The sequence below is a fragment of the Coniophora puteana genome (assembly GCF_000271625.1).
Source record: "Coniophora puteana RWD-64-598 SS2 unplaced genomic scaffold CONPUscaffold_2, whole genome shotgun sequence".
NCBI lineage: Eukaryota > Fungi > Basidiomycota > Agaricomycetes > Boletales > Coniophoraceae > Coniophora > Coniophora puteana.
In genome coordinates, this window is record NW_006913054.1 from 2,865,038 (window position 1) to 2,883,853 (window position 18,816).

Sequence of the window (18,816 nt, forward strand, 5' to 3'; positions counted from 1 at the left end):
ACACGTCGGCAACTCAGGTACCGAAGCCACTGATAAAGATGCTGTGCAACATTGGTCCGTCCTTACAAGCCATTGACTGGAGCGGCGTTCCCTTGATCATGGACTCCTACGATCTCCTAACGCTGTGCTGCTCAGCACCAAATCTTCGCGTTCTTACGTTTGATACGTGTGTTCGCCGCTATAGTCCGGGATCCATCGCAAAAGGCAACCAGGATGTTGTCCATCTGCCTCTAATGTCCTCGCTCGCTATCTTAAAATATGATGTTCTTACCAATCAGGTAGACCTGTCACCGAGCAACTTCCCCCGCATGCGTCAGCTCGTCCTATCAGCTCATTCTGATCGTGTTCAGGTTTCGAAGGTTCATCACTTGACGCCCCTCGTGTCCACCCTAGAGTCCATATCATTTGATCCATCAGTTGGACGAGGCCATATTCTCGACACATCTATACAGGATGACCTAGACAGGATTGCCCGGGTATGCCCTAGTCTAAAGCGCCTTACGTTCATCATCAACGTGACCGGGATGTATAGACTCTGGCGCCTTGTGCGTCTTCCTCCTGTGTTCACCCTCGGCATCCGGTTCAAACCGCAGCATCCTCCCACCATATCAACTATGACTGACGAAAGGTTCGGGGATATGGACTATAAACAGCTTTGGTCCTTTCTGTCAGGTGTGCTAACGAGGCAGCCTTCGGTTGAGACCATTCAGTTCATGGAGGATATTAATAATCCGCATCGCCTCAAGATACAAGAGGCAATCGAGAAGCACCCACAGATTAGGATGGAAAACCATTGGGATACGGCGATGAGCAGCTGAAGTTAACGATTGTAGTGGTAGAATAATCATCGATGCACTTAAAGGTATGTCTTGTTGTAGCTTGCATGGCGCATACATCATGTATTAGAAACTGCTGTGTATGTACTGGTTGTCACGGATGTCAATAGTCGCTTGTCCGGTCCGGTAGTTTCCGGGTTTGGGGCAGGCTCGGATGGGAGGGACCAACGTGGTCCACTCAATTACGGTCTCTGCGTTCGCAGCTACTAGAGCCATCCATCGTCTCTAGTGAACCGGTGAACTCTAACGTCTACACGCTAGGCTACCAATATGGAACGCGCAATGCCAGAGTCTACCTTACCTCCAGAACTTTGGGAAAACATCTTTGACCTTGCTACACACGTCAACAACGTTTTTATTCCTGGGATTTATGCTCACATAGAGCGCTTCGAAGCGTTTGGATCGCCCCCCAAGCCGGCGCTGCGTCTCTCACTTGCAATACGTCGCCATCTACCCCTAGTATGCAAGACTTGGTATACGCTATCCATCCGGTTTCTCTACCGTTCCCTGTGGATTGGAGCATCCTGTTCCGATTCAGCCCTTTTGTCTCTACTTGCTGCGCTTCGCGAACCATCTCGTTTGCGATCTGAACTAGGCGTGGGCTCACTCGGTGCGTTCACTGATAGGACTGACATTTTGTGCTCGAGGCGGATCCAACAGGGATCACCCATGCTGGAGACCTTGGCGAACATTATCGCATCCCTCCCGTGCCTCTCCGTTTTCGTATTCAACTGCCCAAACATCAATGGCGGCCCAAGTGTATTACTCAACGCGCTCAGAACCCTTGGAACATCTCTCAGAGTTGTAGATTTCAACAACAGCAACACGGTTATAGACCCTTCTGATCTCCAGATGTTATGCGCCGCGGCGCCTGGCCTGCGCGTGCTTGGCATTGACAAGTGCTATCGGAGAGGAGTCGCTGATTGGATGTGGAATCATTGGGATATCGGAGACGGACCCATCGAAGCACACATGGCACAATTACCCATCATGCCATCGTTGTCTACGCTCAAGTATAACCTCGTTGCGACTCAAGTAGCTCTGCAACCGGAGGGCTTCCCTCAGTTGAAGGGACTCATGCTGCGAAACAACGGCCTGCTGGTCACAAAGTGGCACTACTTGGCTCCTTTGACAAACAATCTGCAGTCGGTGACTCTTATACCAATGAAGAATGATATTCCATCCTTTCAAGCAGAGCTAGATCGCGTTGGTCGGTCATGCCCCAGCCTGCAGCGTCTCGTCCTGAGAATGAACGTCTCTGGGATTCCAGAGATTACAGAGGAGCTTTCGCTTCCTCCTGTGCGCATTCTAGGCATTTATCTCCTTGAAAGGTGGCCCTTGCCTGAGGAGCTCCGTGACATCTATTACACGTTTCTGTGGGAAGCGCTCGTCGGTATATGCGAACGTCAGCCTTCGGTCGAGAAAGTCCAGTTTGTGGAGGACCCTAAATCTTCGCAAGGATGGAGAATAGCAGACGCCATGATTTCCTTCCCACAGCTGCCGATAGAAAACCTGTGGGCGGAAGCGATGCAGTGAGAGAGGAGTAAAATCAGTGGTTGGCGTGTTTCACGGTATGATCGCATTCTCACTGTGAGTCTAATGTTTCCTGCATGACTCTCGTCCGAAAGCTTACAAACACGTTTGATGGAAAAGCTATACGAAAGGACCCTCTGCTATTGCGTAGGCTATGAATGATCGGGCAGGTTAAGAATCCATGAAGCCTCTCCCATATCGGGCGTTTCTTTGGTGGGGAAGCCACCCGGAGAAACATATTAAATATCTCCTCGATTTTGGACCAGACCGACGGCTCCCGTATCTCATCCTTGGCTGCTGGTTTTAAACCGGGCTGCAACCTGCTCAGCCCTCTCATCTCTTTCTTCTAGACGAGCTCTCGAGTATCATGGTACACACTGGCAGGTCTGGTATCCTGACCGTCACAACCATGTTCGCTCGTGCTCTGCTGTTTGCTTCTCTCGCGGCTGCTGCTCCTGCGGAGTTGCCTGTCACTGTCGTTCCTCCTATGTCTGCTTCAGCTTCATTGATCACCACAACATCTATCCTTCAAACAGGAACCGGTCCTTCACTTCCAGTATCAGCAGCGTTACCAGCAAGCTCTCCTTCGGTCCTGGTCACCTCTGCTTCCTCGCTTTCTACTACTCCAATTATCCTTACGTCGAGCTCTATGCCCTCGTTCCCCGTTTCGCCCACGCCTACTCTAAATTCGCCTCTGAATCCAGTCAACTCTACTTCCTTGCTCGCCTCTCCGCCCATTCCTTCATTAAGCTCTGCTTCAGCACCGTCCAGTCATGCAGCGGTCTCTTCGAGCACCTCCGCATCGCCTTCGGCTGTTCCCACGTCTTCGTCTGCTTCACCAGCTTCAAGTCAGCCTACCTCAGCGACAGGAGCCTCATCCCCCACTTCTGCGCCGATACCATTGCAACCGCTCACTTCAGCCTTGCCACCAACGCCGGAATCTGTCTCGGTTGCCACAGTCACAGACGTGATCACCATCACCCAAACCCAGAGCGTCGAAGTTCACCAAGTCACCACCACTACCGTTGAGCAAGTCACCGCAACAATTACCAAGACCGTCACCCCAACACCCGATTGGGCGACCCGTACGCTCTGGGCACAGCCTACAGCGATCTCGGACCTAGACATGTATAACGTATCATCGTTTCCGAACGGCCAAGACAACCTTGCACTCGTCAACGTAACTCGCTTCAGCGCTCTCCACAACAGCACCTCCGACTCCAGCTCCAACTCCAGCGCAAGCGTCAGTAGTCTCGCCGCTCATAGCAACCACACCACCGCTCTGCGTGTCCTCTACGTCGCCGGCTCCAGCAACCCTGGTGGCTCGCCCGAGGGTGGCGTCCAGTTCTACGCATCGCCTCTGAATCTTGATGGTGCATGGAACGTCTCACTACGATACGGGGTGTTCTTCCCAAAGAGCTTCGACTGGATCAAGGGCGGCAAGCTGCCAGGTTTGTATGGCGGGCACGAGTCGTGCTCTGGTGGAGCGTCAGCCAAGGACTGTTTCAGCACACGCTTGATGTGGAGAGACGACGGTGCGGGCGAGCTGTATCTCGTACGTTGTTTTTCTCTTCCTCGTTGGTCAAATTATTCAACGTTCTGGTCCTACGGCGGCAGTACGCCCCAAAGGACAAGCAAACAGCAGCGCTGTGCGGCGACCCCCAGTCCGTCTGCGACGCCGACTACGGGCTCTCGATCGGCCGCGGGTCCTTCAAGTTCACCGCCGGCGGGTGGACGGACCTCCGGCAGGATATCGTGCTGAATACTCCCGGAGAGCAAGACGGCGCGTTCGTGCTGTACGTGGACGGCAAGGCCGTTATCAACCGCATGGATGTCTTCTATCGTGACCACCCTAGTGTCGCTGGCGATAAGTCGCAGCGGCGACGGAGAGGGGATGTGATCTTAGAAACGGCGACTTTCCTTGAGGTGCAGACAGTCGCCCAGGCAAAGTCAACGGAAACTGTCGGGGCGGCGACTACCACTGTTGGAGTGTACCCAACTGCCCTGCCAAAAGTCCATGCGACTAGTGGTGAGTCGTCAAAGCCTGTCGGATTCATTGGCCTGTTCTTCAGGTAGGTCCCTATCACCTTAAGGACCGTCGGAGGGCTGACAAGTCCTTTAGCACGTTTTTTGGAGGGCACGGTTCATCCTACGCTACTCCGAAGGACCAGTACGCCTGGTTTCGAGACTTTGCTATCGTCCGAAATGAATAAATTATACCCCGTAAGGACCTGTACCTCTAGTCTAGTAATCGAATGCTTTCCATCAGCAAATGAAACAGCAATCAGAACATGACCTTAGCATTGAGGGCAATGAATGCTGCAAGGAGGGTGAAAATCAACAAGAACAGCGTCCATGGTGTGGGCACCAGCCCCATTGCGACCGCGTCTTGCAGCGCGTTCTCCAGACTCTCCGCCATTGCGTCCATACCAAACGTTCCCTTCGCCCGCTCGACCGCACGCATCTTCATCGCCTGCCGCTTCTCGTCCGACAGGCCCACGATCTCGCCGAGCGCGCTCGCCCACGCCTCGGGCTCAGGCTCGCGCAGCCACCCCGTTCGCTTGTCTTCTGGCGTGTCTACGACGCTCTCCGTCGGCCCGCCGCTGTTGCATGCCACGACGGGGATGCCGTAGAGCATCGCCTCAACAGGCCCGATACCGAAGTGCTCGTTCGCAGGCGTATAGAGAAAGGCGGCTGTGTTGGGCGATTTGAGGAGGGCGGAGCGCTGCGGGGAGGTGAAGTTGAGGAGGAACAGGACGTCGGGGTCGGAGCTCGACGTGCCGTCGATGCGAGGGAGACGGTCAGAAACGTGAGATGGGGTCGTAATGTTAAAAGAGAGGCTGTGTGTCTTGACAAGCGCGACGAGGTCCTTGAGGGTGGTGACGTTGTCTTCTAGACGTGGGTCATATCCACCTACATCTCGTGTAAGCTATGAAGGGAGAAACGATGGGGTAAATGGTACAGACCGGCAAGGACAAGTCTATAGTCGCTGACGACTGACGATGAAGCTTGGCTCCTGAAAAGTGCAAACGCTTTGATGGCCAATGCCGCATTCTTTTTCTTCTCAAACCGGTTTAGCGAGATGAACGTAGGGCGAGTACTATGAATGTTCGGCAATCTTGCACAAGCATGAGAGCTGCAAGACTCACGAGGCAATCTGTGCGTTGTCTGCTGGAGGTATGTCAACCGAGCTGAAATACGCTTCGACGTTGATGCCTGGGTAAACGACTCGTAAAGGTTTGTGGATGGATGGGAACTGAGACCGCGTCACTCGTGCAGTGAACTTTGAGTTCGCAAGAATAACGTCCGACTGAGCTATGCATTGGTGGGCATGTTCAGATACACCACACGCAGCCGGCGGCAGGAGAACACGCACCTGTCGTCACCTCCTCTAACCAATCCATCGGCATCCGGTAAAGTGACTTCACTGCTCCAGCCTTCCGCTTCTGAATCTCTCCATCGACGAGGATAAGCTCCCCGTTTGCAAGGAGTTTGTCGGGGAAGTGGCAGTAAAAGAGTGTGCGTGTGTGAAGGAACGACCGGAGGAAAGGAATGCAGGCTGAAAGTTGGTCAATGAAGAAAACATCATATCGTTCTGACGAGTTGAACAAAAGGTGCTGGGTGAGATGAAGCTGCCGGGCGACGGCGAAGACAATGTGCAATTTGCCCTTGAGGGAGCGAGGGAAAGGGGACTTTATGTGGTAGACTTTGAGGGTACCTGAAGGGCGAGTTGTGAGTCTAATAGTGACGTTTTTACAAGGACGCTGGGCTCACCGTTCGCCGTCTCTTCAAAGCAGTGACTTGGGTCGTGATGCGAGGTGTAGATGTGGACTGTGTGACCCCGGTTCTGTAAGCCCAGAGCTGCGTCCACCACGAGACGCTCCGCGCCGCCTGAGCTGGCGTGAACAATCAAGCACGAGCGTAAGGGGAGAATTGCGCACCTATCCCCAGGTCTGGATGTATAAAGGCAATCTTCAGCTTCTTACCAGCCATTGTGTAGAGTTGGAGGGGAGATGAAGTTATGGACGCGTCTCGGCGCGCCTACCCTGTACAACATCTGTCGTGGCACTTTCCAAACCCTGTCCCAGGGTTAAGGTTACTCGGCCCGAAGCTTCCCCACATTCCCAGGCACTCCCCGTTCGCGTCTCCTTCAACGTTCAACCATCCAACCCACCATGTCTGCAGAGCCAAGCACTGGTTAGCCCTTCGGCTTCACGAATGCTTCACCTGTGGAATCTGGATCATCTCTTCAGTCATAAATACCGAATCGACGGCCGCTTAATATTCAGGGTAGATAGAAGGTGTTCACGCCATCGATCTCCTGCAAATACTGCGTCGCATGTGGGCACCAGGACCCATCAGACCCTATCTGTTCTACAAACTTGATTCACATGCCGGACGCTTCTATCACCCTACATTCTCAGCGGCTGCCATCGAAGCCTAGCTTCCCCAAGATTGTCCGAATCTCATGCATGAGGGCCATGGGTAAAGTCGCTTGTTACACTTCTCGTGGTATCACAGCTATTCTTACTGTCGTGTATGATCAGTTCCATCAGAGACATTCAAGCCTGCAATTGAAGTTTTCCCTCTCGCCTCCCCGCTTCTTATGACAGGCGCTGGTTAGATCCGTATGCGTGCCCTAGCAGGTCATATCCACTCGACTAACCGGGTTCCGATTCGAATGAAAGGCGGTTCTCGCCGCATTCCTCGGCGAGCAGATGTTGATGTAGATCTTTGAAGTCCGATCCTGCAGATCATAGTGGCGTCGAGGATGCGGCCTCACTATCCCGAAATGTCGCTCAGGAACTGCTCTCGTGATGTCTATTCTTGGCGTGCCTCACTGTGCGAAGGGAACAGGAGCAGCGGTCCCGGCCCAGTGGTCAGTCACGGGTGAGTTTGGCTTGGATATTTGATGAATATACGATTGAAAATCTGCAGCTCCAGTCCGAGCAGATAATCCGAGGCTAAGAAAGCCCTGAACTTTGTATGGCAGTGCGTGCCTGAAAGGAGGCACTGAGGTCATGCGCTGCATTGCTGAGACTCTCCGGCAGTCTAAACGTTTCACCCAAGCTGTTGCAGATTAGACATCTGGCGGGATCGTATTCAGCGACGCTGAGGCACTCACGGTGCGATGTAGCCGTCGTGTGTGAAGCGAGGCGACACGAGACCGTCAGGCCATCCTAGTCCTCCCGTGGTGAGATGCTTCATTCGAACTCGGAGTGCTATGGATGAGGCTCACGCTCAGATATAAAAACAGGCCCTATTTTTCCTCGTCTCAGCAGTTCACGACTTCGTCTAAGGAACTTTTCCAACCACACAACCTCGTTCACCACCCAACACCAACACCTCATCTCACAATGTTCACCTCCCTGATCGCCCTGGCCGCCCTCGCCCTCCCAGCCTTCGCGCAGAGCTATGTCAGCGTCTCGTACGACACCACGTACGACAACTCCGCGCAGTCAATGGACACCGTCGCGTGCTCTGACGGCGTGTACGGCCTCGCCTCCAAGTGGCCCACGTTCGGGTCGGTCTCCAACTTCCCGTACATCGGCGGCGCGCCCGCCATCACTGGCTGGGACAGCCCTTCGTGTGGCACGTGCTGGGAGCTGACGTACAGCGCCGGTAACATTGACGAGACGATCTACGTCACGGCCATCGACGTGGGGGAGGACGGGTTCAACCTGAGCGAGGAGGCGATGAACGCGCTCACGGACGGGAACGCGGTCGCGTTCGGGAGGGTCAGTGCGACTGTCACTCAGGTCGCCACTTCAAACTGCGGCAACTAAGGATTTGGGAGCGCGTCGTACGTTCTAATCGCGTGTTGTCGGAACAAAGTGCTGATATTCAAGCTGGTAGCCCGTTGGGGAGACTTCACGGATGACATCATAGGCACGGACTCAATTGACATCACGGACTATCACGGACTTGCTCTCAAGGGACTTTGTTGTATAACTCGGGTACTTTTGGGACTATGATACTGAGCACACAGAAACAGCATCTACGTTCATACTGGACTGTCTACTTAGTACTGGCGGGCATTTCATGATGCGTACTGGTTATTCTGATAGTACTTGTAATACTTTGATGTGAGCAGATCATTTGCTGCTGACGTCAGTTGTGACGATAAGCACCCTTCTTTCCTGTCCCGAACGTTGCGATGCGTTTGAGTTTAGATTGAGTTGTCGAAGGGGTGGACAACGGCGGCGGCGTGGGTTTAGATGACGGAAGGTGAAAGACGCTCTCGGTACTCGGATGGCCACTTTCAGGCGACTACCTCTGACTGCCTCCGCCTCTTCTCTCTCCCGCATTCATTCCGGGATGTCGCTCATCTCGCTGATCGCACCGGGATCCCAGCCTTTCTCGTATCATCTCCCATCGCGTCACGAGGCCTCCATTTCCCAACACGCCGGCGTCAACCAGATGGACATAAAGTCAACACAATGTGCCCATTTGACAAGCTTTGCATTCGACCTCTTCGGGAGTCCAGTTCCGCGTCTCGCCACGCGTCATTCTGCAGCCTGTACCTCACGGGTTGGTCATTGTTGGAGGACTACGTCACCGCTTCTGCACGCGGAAACAGACTCACACTCCGTCACCTTGGCTCATCATTTTTGGCCCACCCTCCAAGTTTCTTCCGCCGTACGCTGGAACACTAGACACCCTCGTTTGTCGCCGAACCTTAGAATCGTTCGCAGAAAAAAGTGAGCAGGCGTACAGTGTCTTACTTAATGCAAGCAGCGAGGTGCTCAAATTTCCCTCAGGCTTATGAAACAAGACTATCATGGGCTCTATCGCTCGTACGACTGCCGGTCACCGTCCACCAGAACTATGCGTTGAACTGTGGACGCTCATCTTCGACTTTTCAACATATGTCAGTGACATCTACGAGCCAGAGTTCTACGATTACTCCGAGCGAATAGGCCCGCTCAACGTCGACCCTCACTGCAAGCCAGCGTTCAAGCAATCGCTCGAAACGCGGCGTTTTATACCGCTGGTATGCAAGGCTTGGTACAAGCTTTCCATCCGCTTTCTATACCGATCGTTGTGGATAGAAGGCTTTACCACACTTCCTTCCCTCATCACGACGCTCTCGTCATCCGGTCTGGAGAAGCGTGATGGAGATCCAACCCTTGGTCTGTACACGGAGAGGATCGACGTCGTTTTTCCGGCCAGTCGGGCGATTGACGCAACGGAGCTCAAAGGCATCGAGGGCTTGTCCAATCTCACGAAGTGTCTTCCCAACCTCTCCGCAGTCGTCTTCGCGGCTTGCCGCCCCACCATTACCCACTTCGACCTTCCTCACGAAGTCATCGACGCCATGTACAACTTGGGCGCACGTCTAAAAATTATCGACTGGCGCAATTGCCACATGAGAGTGTCAGTATCACAGGTCCAAGGGCTTTTCTCTTCCGCACCCAACCTCCGCCACTTCTCCTGCTATACATTTGTTTCCGCAGACTCCGCAGCGCGCCACCCGCTCCCCATGATGTCATCCCTATCGACATTCTCCTACCGCCACTTCAAAGGACAGCTCAACCTTGACCCAATGTCCATGCCAGCACTCCGGCACCTCGTCGTCGAGTCCTCGAGAGCGCCGCTGCCCGTCTGGCACGGCTTCCTCGAGGCTTACGGGCACCAGGTCAGATCTGTCTACTTTTCATTAAGCAGCGAGGAGAAGTTCCAAGAGGAGATAGACAGGATCGGCGCATCATGCCCCAACCTGGAGCGGCTGACGCTGTGCGTGAACACAGGACACCACCTCCCCCGGCATCTCCATCTCCCGCCTGTGCACGTCTTGGGCCTGCGCTTCGACGTGAATACGGCGGTGGACGCCGTGTGGGATTATCTGTGGGGAGTCCTTTCGGACGTGTGCGAGCAGACGCCATCGATACGGACCGTCCAGTTCGTCGCGTTTCCGTTTGGGCAGCTAGGGCAGCAGGTTGCGAGAGGGAAGGAACGGTTCCCGCATTTGCCGATTGAAAACCACTGGGATATGGCGGTACGGGACTAGCGAGCTTATTTTGTAATGTAATTGTATACCTTCTGCCTTACGACATCGTGCAGCCTACAGTGTGTTTACCCAATTTCTTGACCGATGGAAAAACTATCAAAGCAGCCCTTTGTCTGCACGCCTGGCCATGGGACCTCATTTCTAGTCCTATCGTATAATTGGAGAATTATTCACGTCGTGCCTTATTCCACTGCTGCTTCTGATATGTAGATCAAATGCGGACGGTTAATGCGTGGAGTGGAAAGTGGAGTGGATTTTGCGTCAATAGGGGCCAACCTTATTTTTGGGGTTATCGGTTCCAGTTAGGAACGCTTTCCCCATTTTTTTTCGGGTTTCTTCTTAATCTTGGTCTAGATTCTGCCGATATGCCTCCCGAACTTTGGATTCAAATTCACGCATTTGCTACGCTACCTGATGAATCACTGAAGCCAAACATCTCTGACAATTGGGACTCTTGGGTGGTAAATACGTATAAATAAAACACAAGATAACGGATCAAGGCGTACGAATATTGTCATTGGCTGATACTCAACACGTCCATGAAGCCATCCAAGGCAAGTAAAATACTACTTATCCTTTTGGATGTAAATTGGCATAGAGTATCAGTGCTCTATACTAATTTGTGCTTGGGTACTGAAGCGCTGAAAACTGAGCAGGACTAAATATGGCCTGTTGGTTTGAATTAACCTCACTCAGGATGCATGCGCAAACAATCCTTTGGTACATTACCACTCATTTACAAGCGGTGGTACGAGCTATCTATCCATCGGATGTATTGATAGAATCTCCTTGAAGAGACTGATACGCTTTCGTGACTCAAAGTCACAAATCGCCCACTCGTTAAGACATTGGCAAGGCGACAAAATTAGCAAGTGAGTGACTGGTTATGTAAATGAGGTGTTGTGTCCGCCAGAATGTGCGGTGCTTTTGCGACATATATCCTGGGCAACGTTGCTCTCAAGCTGAGATTGGTTTCTCAGACAACCTAGCATCAGTCTCGGAGTCGGAGATCTCGGCCTCGTGGATACCCAAAGTTGAAATGTCGAAACCGTTCTTGGAGAGGTATTGCAGAAACTGCTTGATATGTCAATATTGCGATAACGCTAAAGTGGATGGGACCACTCACCCTCTAATCCTCTTCGGCCATACCGTCGTGAGTGAGCGGCTTCACTAACATAAAGACAACGATAGCGCTGAGAATCGCAAGGCCTGACGTGACCATGATCAAAGCATCACAGTATTAATGTACCGCTTCGAGCACTTACCACTGCCGATCCAGAAAGGCCCAGTCTCCCCCATTTTGCTGCTTGATCCGCCAAAACCTATACTAGCAATTGGAAACGGTACGCGATGATGTAGCCGTCTTCAACGTACTCTCCACAATATAAGGGAACACTGTACAATTCTTAACAAGGTAACGACCAAGACGGTGATACCACGTACCCCCAGTGCCAACGAAGGCACCCACTTTACCGACGGCAGCAACTGCGCCATAATACTGTCCGCGGACCGCTGTGGGGCCGCTCTTTGCGGCCAAGACGCCCAAGCAATTACCGGGACCTGCATTCACGTCAGCAAACTGCGGAGAGAATTACCAGTACCTGCAATTACCAAACTCTCCGAGACTGAGGAATATCCCATAGACAACCTGCAAAAAACTGAATGGAGATACATGTGTCGCGACACAAAAACCTACAGCAAATGCAGCTGTTGGGTGTATAATCCACACATGATGAAACCAATGACAGCCTGAAGTAGGAGACCAATTATCTGACAGAACATCTGTCAGTCAAAAAGGGTGACCTATTGAGATATCATTACCATAGTGACTTTGGGACCAAGATAGTCAATAACGAATGCGCCGATCACGGTGCCGGGAATGTAGAATAAACTACAGACAGTTGAGCAGGTATGGCGTGTGGTAGCCGGAAGTCTCACTTAATAACCACGTTGAAACCGAATACAACGGTGAGGGAAGAGTCTCCGCCGGTAATTCTGGGACGAATATGATCATACGCCCAAAAGTCGGGGGAGGAAAGACGTGAACTCGCGCGTCTGTGATGGTGGACGCATAAATTCCAAACGTTGCCCCGGTCAGTCAATGAAATATGCGCGATCTGAGACAACCTTACGGGGTAGGTAATGAAGTCGTAGATGAACCTGTCCATGATAGTCTGTCCCACGCACTCTAGGTGATGTTCATGAGTTTACGCACCAGGCAATGGAAAGGCCGAGGAAACTCTTCCAATATCGCTTGATGATAAGACTGTACGGGATGCGCACGTTCTTCATGGAGGACTTCTTGTAGCGTGTGGGTTCTTCCATCTTCAGGCGCCAAAAGAAGACTGCCATGGCCGGGATAAAGCCAAGGCCCAGAGACATCCTCCACGCCGCGCGCAGGTGATTATCGCCGAAACTTGGGAAATAATTCAGAATAATAAGTTTCGTGATATTGTTAATGATCCCGCATCCAGTAGAGCACCAAAGGCACGAAAGCACCAATAACAAAACCAACATCGAGCATGGTGTCTATAGCACAGTATCAACACGTCCTGGGTACAGGAAGCAATGGTTCTCACTGGTATCTAGAATAAGCCAACGATGCTGGGAAAACTTCGCAATACCCGGCTCCTCAGACTGTTCCGAGGCAGAGACTGAACCACAGGGGTATTCAGCTCCAAGACCAATACCAAGCATGAACCTAATTGAACGACTCCCAATTCACGTGAAAGTTCATGTTCTGCAGAACAATACTACATACCGGCAGAAACTGAGCATAGCTACAAGACCGGATAGGCTACCATGTGCACCTGCAGACGCAGCGGAGAGGAGGGAAAAAATGCGATGATGCTTGTGGCAGAGATCTAGAGAGCGAAGTTCAGGCCCAGGAAAACAACCCAAGACTACTTTTGAAATCAACAAGACGTGCCATGCCAAATTTGCGCCCAAGTTTATCGGATAGCCAGCCAAACGCGAGCATTCCGACAACAAACCCTAATAGAGCAGATAAAATGGCTTTCAGGATAGGACATTGTGATCTGCATAAGGGCGCACCAGCAAACGCAACGCTACTAAGAGTGTTGCTGTAATCAGTACTGCTATTGAGGGCGGCGGCACCATAGATGCGTGTCAAGTCTACGGCACATGTCAGCTGGCCATGTACGTAGAGCTTGCTCATCTGGATAAGGAGAGACGTACAGGTGTTGACAGCAACTCACCAGAGCCAATAACATTATTGGAGTAACCTATACAGTAAGTTGAGGGAGAACTGGTAGCTCGGGGTTGAATGGACGGAAATGTGAGTTACCGTCGGAAAACAGGGCAGTTCCTCAGCTAGTCAAGATGCTCTAGATCAGCAAAGCACGGTAGAGAAACGACCCAAGATGTAAACAGCCACTTACGCAAAAATGAGGGAGACCTGAGACAGCTTTGGTTTCGTGGTTACGTCGGCCATTGTTGGAGCAATGAAGTGGGAAAGGCAAGTCGGTGAGGGGCAAGTAGGTGTGCCCTTTATCTGCCAACTGCTAGTGACGGACTATCCATACGTTACTCTAGCTCTATCTGATCTAAGATTTTTGTTGACGAGTCGGGGCCTCCCATCACTTCCAGGGGCTCTTCTCGCATTCCCATTGGTCCAATGTAGCACACGTTCCTTGACACGTTCGTCCACAAAGGCATCACTTCGGCTGGTCGTATGATTTTAGACTCGATAAGACCGGAAAAATACTCACTCCTGGTACAATCAACATCTATAAAAGCTGGGACCCAGGTCGTATTTTGCTGCGGAGATCTTCGAGCCTTGCTCACTCAGACGAGCCTGGCAACTGACTGGATCCTTCAGATTCGATACTGACTTACGTGCGTGGTAAACATCTGAGGGTGGTCTAATAGGAGGTAAGAAGCTCTAACATACTGTTGGGACCATCCAGGGATGAATGGCAGGATTCGCCCTGAGCAAGACGTGAGACGTTATGTGCTGTGAAAAGGCTGGGAGTATACCTTGTGGGAAGCCACGACAGGGGCTAAAAACCGTTAGTGGTAAACCGGTAACCACGGACTGGGGTTAGGGCAAGCGTGGCCAACTGTTCTCGAGCGCCAAGTCGCACTGTACAGCATCCTGTGCTCAACCTCCATGATCGAAACCGAGGATCTTACTCCACCGTTGACTGATGCATACCGTCTACCGCCAGAACTTTGGCTAAAGGTCTTCAACTTTGCCACGTTGGGGGGAACAGAGCTGGAACGCGAGTTTGATACACGGGTAGCAAGGGATGGGCTCTACGACAATGACCGTGTAGGCCATGTTTCTTCTCTCAAGCGAGCGCAAGCTGCTCGCCTCAACATCGCCCTCGTATGTAGGACATGGTACGACCTATCCGTTCACCACCTATATCGTTCAATGCGGGTCACGAGACCTGGTAATCTGATTCCCCTCACGAACACACTCTTGAAGCCGCTCCCAATAACAGCAGACGAAACCCCTCGTCGGTTGGGAGAGCTTACACAACGCCTGGACATCGTCCTCCACTTCTCGTGCGTCAAGAAGGGAGATGATCCACCACCGGATGATTCCCGCCCAAGTCTACCGGAGTTTTTGATATCCCTTCCCCGTCTCACCAGCCTTGTGCTTGATTGCCAACTCGTCTCGTTACCCAGTCCCTTGCCAGTGGCTTCCAGTGAATTCTACGTCCCTTCCTCCTTGATAGATGACCTCTGCACCCACATGTCCGGGTTGACATCTCTTGAGATACGCAGGCTCTCCCTTCACTGGAGGGATGCAGAACGAATATTGCGGCGCATCCCTGACCTTCGTACCTTGTCTGGCACCTACATTGGCTTCCCAGCGTCTTTTGATAGTCCGGGTCTTTCATCGCCTTCCATTATTCCATCCCTCCACACCCTTTCGCTCAAGAGCATGAACCACCACACGCGCGTTGAGCCCAACTGTCTTCCGAATTTGCGCCATATCACACTTAGAGACGACAGATTTCTGAACGACACACGCAACGAATCATTTTTACGGTCCGTTGGACACACCCTCGACACTGTTCACTGCGCCATCGGAGACAGGAAGATTCAGTCGCGAATTTGGAAGATAGGCAGATACTGCCCTAACTTACAGCGTCTAGTGCTCTCCATACCAGAACGCACCTTCTTTGATTCCCAGTCTTTCCCTCTGCCCCTACAGCTCGCGCTTCCGCCGATCACATGCCTCGGACTGAGGACGTCTGCCTCTGCAGACTCGTCCGATGACGTCTCCTACACGCATATATGGCGTTCGCTTCGAAAGATCCACAGGCTCGCCCCATCCGTCGGCGTTGTCCAGTTCCTGAACATTGACGTTTGTCACGGGGAGGCGTTGGAGAACGTTCCTTCTGATTTACTACATCTGAAGTTCGAGTACTACTACAGGAATTAAAGCCTTTACGCGTCGGAACCATACGGCTTGAAAAGCAGTCTTACTTTATACCTGGCCTAACGTTGCTAGCTACATACAGCCTTTTTGATACGGGCTCAAACTTATGGCTTCATCGTTACAGATTGTACTCTAGTGTATTCTGTTGAAATTCATCATGCATATTGCTCACACCAAATCTCAAATTCGCGAGTTCGGACCGAAATTGCAAACGGCGTGGACGATCGCTGCCTCCGTCTCGACGTCGGTATCGATGACCCTTAGCACTCGTTTCCTTCTGCCATTGGTCCAGGCGCCCTAAACATCTAGATTACTTTGAAACCACTTGTACGGAAAAGGCGTCAGCACCCGGGAAAGGCCGACCAGAGACCGATTCGTGCAGCTCATCGACACCTAGACCGGAATATGAATGTATGAGACGTAATAGGCGTGGAGGAGTGGAAGGACGTGGCAAAGAAAACGCAACTAGAGCCTACCTTGTGTTTGCATCGCGTCTTGCCTTGAAGCAAAGGCAGACGGTGTACGTTCTTCTGCGGCCAGGGTGCTGAATCAAAAGGTGCCCATCTTGTTCGCAGTCCCGTTGCAAAGTCTCTGACGTGTTATATTAGATCGGAGACCAGCAGCGAGCGTTGCAAATGCCGTAAATAGGCGGATCAGCAACATTCATTCCGAACTGGAGTCCGTGGTTCCAGGACCGAGCGCCGAATGCGCTAGTACGCATTTGGTCAAATGCCGACCTGCGTCATATTGTCCTTTGCTGCGTTAACGTTAGCGCACCGTCACATGTCTACCGTCCCCGACGACCATATACGTGCCGGCGCGCTGACTCGTGCCTTTGCTCTGATTCGCGGAGCCGGTGATACAGAAAACACCCCAAACCTGAACGGAATGACTCGAGAGGATAAGATTATGGGCTCGGCGCGATTAAGCTTTCAGTCTCTTAAGCTTTAGCTTTAGCTTTTCAGAGCTCAGAGATCTGAGTCGAACCTTCATAAACAGCACGGACCTTACCGCGTATAGTTTTATTCGCCTATCCACCCACCAGTGGGCATCCAGGGCAGTGTGTGGGTCGACACGCCACCAGTCGGCGGTCGATAAACCTCAGTAGGAAGGGCGCTCTGCAGCTGTCGCGAGCATTTGAGTTTCGCGCCAGCATCGGGAGATTGGCAGGTGGCGTTAGCCTGTTTTGAGAAAGACAAAGCTTGGGCGAGCAGGGCCACCCCGACTCCGAGGAGTGCGAGGAGATACGCAAAGGGACGACGGCGCGACATCGAGAAGGCCCGCGGTCGGGACTCGGTATGGAGGTGCGACATATTGGCTTTTGTCATGGGACACTGTCACATGGATATCTTAGCCTCGATCAGGGACGCTCAACGACCCACCCTCCAATCTACACGCCGGGGCCGAGAAGACAAATTGTTCGTTCCGTGAAGTTCGGAGTGGGGGTGAGGTGAAGCCAAGCACTGAAGCAGTCCTTGAGATGGTGACTTTCAAAGTGGGTCGCCTGCTTGGCCGAGACACCACGTTAGATTAGGGCTGGCCATTTTAGATCTCACAGGTACATGTTCAATTAACGCTAGAACAGTAATAATTACAATGAAACTGATGACAGGTCCACTTAGTATATTCGACTTCAAACATAGGATACGGTGAACTCACTTCATGAAACAGGTATCATCATATTATAGGCAGTATTGCACTATGCGCTTGGGTTCTCCGAGATTGATCAAAGCTTCACTTGGAACAAAGGCACCTTCAAGAATACCGCCTCGTATCTCTCCATCAAGCTTCCAAACGCGAGCAGCGGCTCCTTCGAAACGAACCACAGGCCCGTAAGGACAGGCAGCGCAACGGCAGCCGCCGCGACCTTGCGTCCGCGTGGTCCCAGACCCTGCATACCGCGCATATATGTAGCACGAAGAATGTTAACGCCTTCCATCCAGTGCGTCGCAATACTGGCAATTAGGCCCGCATACAACGCCCAGTTCTGGATGGGGAAGCGCGCGAGTCCGGTTTTGACGAACTCCCAGTCGAGCTCGGAGGGGCCGACGGCGCCGATGGGCATTGTCACGTCCTCGGGAATGAGGCGGTGTAGTGCGACGTGCACGGGGTAGAAGATGAGCGCGCTCCATGCGGAGACGGTGAGCGCACTCCGGAGGGGGCGGAGCCGGGTAGGCGCGATGAGGCGCTTGACGGAGGCAGAGAGGACGTGGATGGCGAGCGGAGCGACCCAGAGTGCTTTCTCGCCGAGCTCGGTCTGGTAGTACTCGCGGCCGAGGAGCTGATGATTGGGTTAGGTTGGGTGCATATATGCGCTATGAGATGGGCCACGCACCATCATGTTCGAGGCTGCATGCGAGCCGCCGACATTCGCTGAAATAGGCGCAGACAGATGCACGAGCAAGAAGACGGAGAGAAAAGGCGCTGAGCCGTGAGCGAGCTTAGTGAGGACCGACATCATCTTGGTGCGGAAGCCTTTGGGTTCCTTCTCATCCGACATTTTTGAACTGTTCTAGTTGGATGGGTAATGTAGGTGAGAGTATCTCGAGCAGAAAGCGTGAGTCAAGAATCTTTTGAGAAGTCTGCTGAAGCTCACCTATGAGATATACTGTAAGTCGATGTGCTGGTGGTTGCGCGTCGTGTTGCCGAAGGCAAGATGCAAACGTGTGGCCCGACGCCCGATCCCGGAGCGCCCACGTCGCGTCGCGTCATCAAGCTGACCTTTAAAACCAGTAACCAATCAACAACATTCTATTACCGTGCGTAAGCGATCTGCAGCTTAGCGCTCATTGATGCATCTCGCGCCGCCCCCCACCCAACAGCGAGAGCTACGACGCATCCATTGACATCAGTAACAGGGCGGCTCCAGCCAATATTTAACGTTCATGGCACCACTGACACTTGCACTGACAAGTAAACATCGCGCCAGCATTCACCGGGTCCAAGTAATGCCTGCGCAGTACCCAGCTCAGGCTAGAAAGTTTATCACCGCCGACGCCCGAGCCCGTAGGAGCCCGTGG

General features: G+C 52.5%; 7 protein-coding genes across 7 annotated transcripts; 4 read left to right on the top strand and 3 right to left on the bottom strand.

The window, feature by feature from the left end:
• Positions 1-2,083: 2,083 nt before the first annotated feature.
• Positions 2,084-2,661, top strand: CONPUDRAFT_80115 (uncharacterized protein; the record flags this gene model as incomplete). The annotated part of the gene is made up of 2 exons (XM_007766136.1): positions 2,084-2,426; positions 2,490-2,661. A coding segment is annotated over one exon (289 nt), but the record flags the coding sequence as incomplete, so codon positions are not given.
• Positions 2,662-3,978: 1,317 nt separating this feature from the next.
• Positions 3,979-6,362, bottom strand: CONPUDRAFT_118510 (glycosyltransferase family 4 protein; the record flags this gene model as incomplete). The annotated part of the gene is made up of 7 exons (XM_007766836.1): positions 3,979-4,441; positions 4,492-5,282; positions 5,336-5,469; positions 5,519-5,684; positions 5,746-6,087; positions 6,144-6,260; positions 6,311-6,362. 6 exons carry the CDS (start codon positions 6,360-6,362, stop codon positions 4,654-4,656), a joined length of 1,440 nt encoding a protein of 479 aa, XP_007765026.1. The 3' UTR covers positions 3,979-4,441; positions 4,492-4,653.
• Positions 6,363-7,549: 1,187 nt separating this feature from the next.
• On the top strand, positions 7,550-8,515 carry CONPUDRAFT_98704 (allergen Asp f 15 precursor). Its single transcript, XM_007766837.1, has 2 exons — positions 7,550-7,563; positions 7,627-8,515. Exon 2 carries the CDS (start codon positions 7,727-7,729, stop codon positions 8,153-8,155), a length of 429 nt encoding a protein of 142 aa, XP_007765027.1. The 5' UTR covers positions 7,550-7,563; positions 7,627-7,726; the 3' UTR covers positions 8,156-8,515.
• Positions 8,516-9,150: 635 nt separating this feature from the next.
• Positions 9,151-10,686, top strand: CONPUDRAFT_70356 (uncharacterized protein; the record flags this gene model as incomplete). The annotated part of the gene is made up of 2 exons (XM_007766009.1): positions 9,151-10,368; positions 10,591-10,686. The coding sequence occupies 2 exons, from the start codon at positions 9,151-9,153 to the stop codon at positions 10,684-10,686; spliced, it is 1,314 nt and encodes a 437-aa protein (XP_007764199.1).
• Positions 10,687-11,509: 823 nt separating this feature from the next.
• On the bottom strand, positions 11,510-13,834 carry CONPUDRAFT_87985 (MFS general substrate transporter; the record flags this gene model as incomplete). Its single annotated transcript, XM_007766838.1, has 14 exons — positions 11,510-11,589; positions 11,646-11,702; positions 11,824-11,940; positions 11,992-12,028; positions 12,202-12,271; positions 12,319-12,375; positions 12,564-12,568; positions 12,592-12,796; positions 12,849-12,909; positions 12,960-13,081; positions 13,142-13,230; positions 13,310-13,374; positions 13,435-13,553; positions 13,782-13,834. 14 exons carry the CDS (start codon positions 13,832-13,834, stop codon positions 11,510-11,512), a joined length of 1,137 nt encoding a protein of 378 aa, XP_007765028.1.
• Positions 13,835-14,512: 678 nt separating this feature from the next.
• Positions 14,513-15,968, top strand: CONPUDRAFT_142093 (uncharacterized protein; the record flags this gene model as incomplete). The annotated part of the gene is made up of 1 exon (XM_007766839.1): positions 14,513-15,968. The coding sequence occupies one exon, from the start codon at positions 14,513-14,515 to the stop codon at positions 15,797-15,799; it is 1,287 nt and encodes a 428-aa protein (XP_007765029.1). The 3' UTR covers positions 15,800-15,968.
• A 1,368-nt stretch (positions 15,969-17,336) lies between these two features.
• Positions 17,337-18,440, bottom strand: CONPUDRAFT_118516 (uncharacterized protein). Its single transcript, XM_007766840.1, has 4 exons — positions 18,393-18,440; positions 18,132-18,339; positions 17,456-18,077; positions 17,337-17,398 (listed from the first exon to the last, which is right to left on the bottom strand). The coding sequence occupies exons 2-3, from the start codon at positions 18,294-18,296 to the stop codon at positions 17,523-17,525; spliced, it is 720 nt and encodes a 239-aa protein (XP_007765030.1). The 5' UTR covers positions 18,297-18,339; positions 18,393-18,440; the 3' UTR covers positions 17,337-17,398; positions 17,456-17,522.
• Between the last annotated feature and the right edge of the window lie 376 nt (positions 18,441-18,816).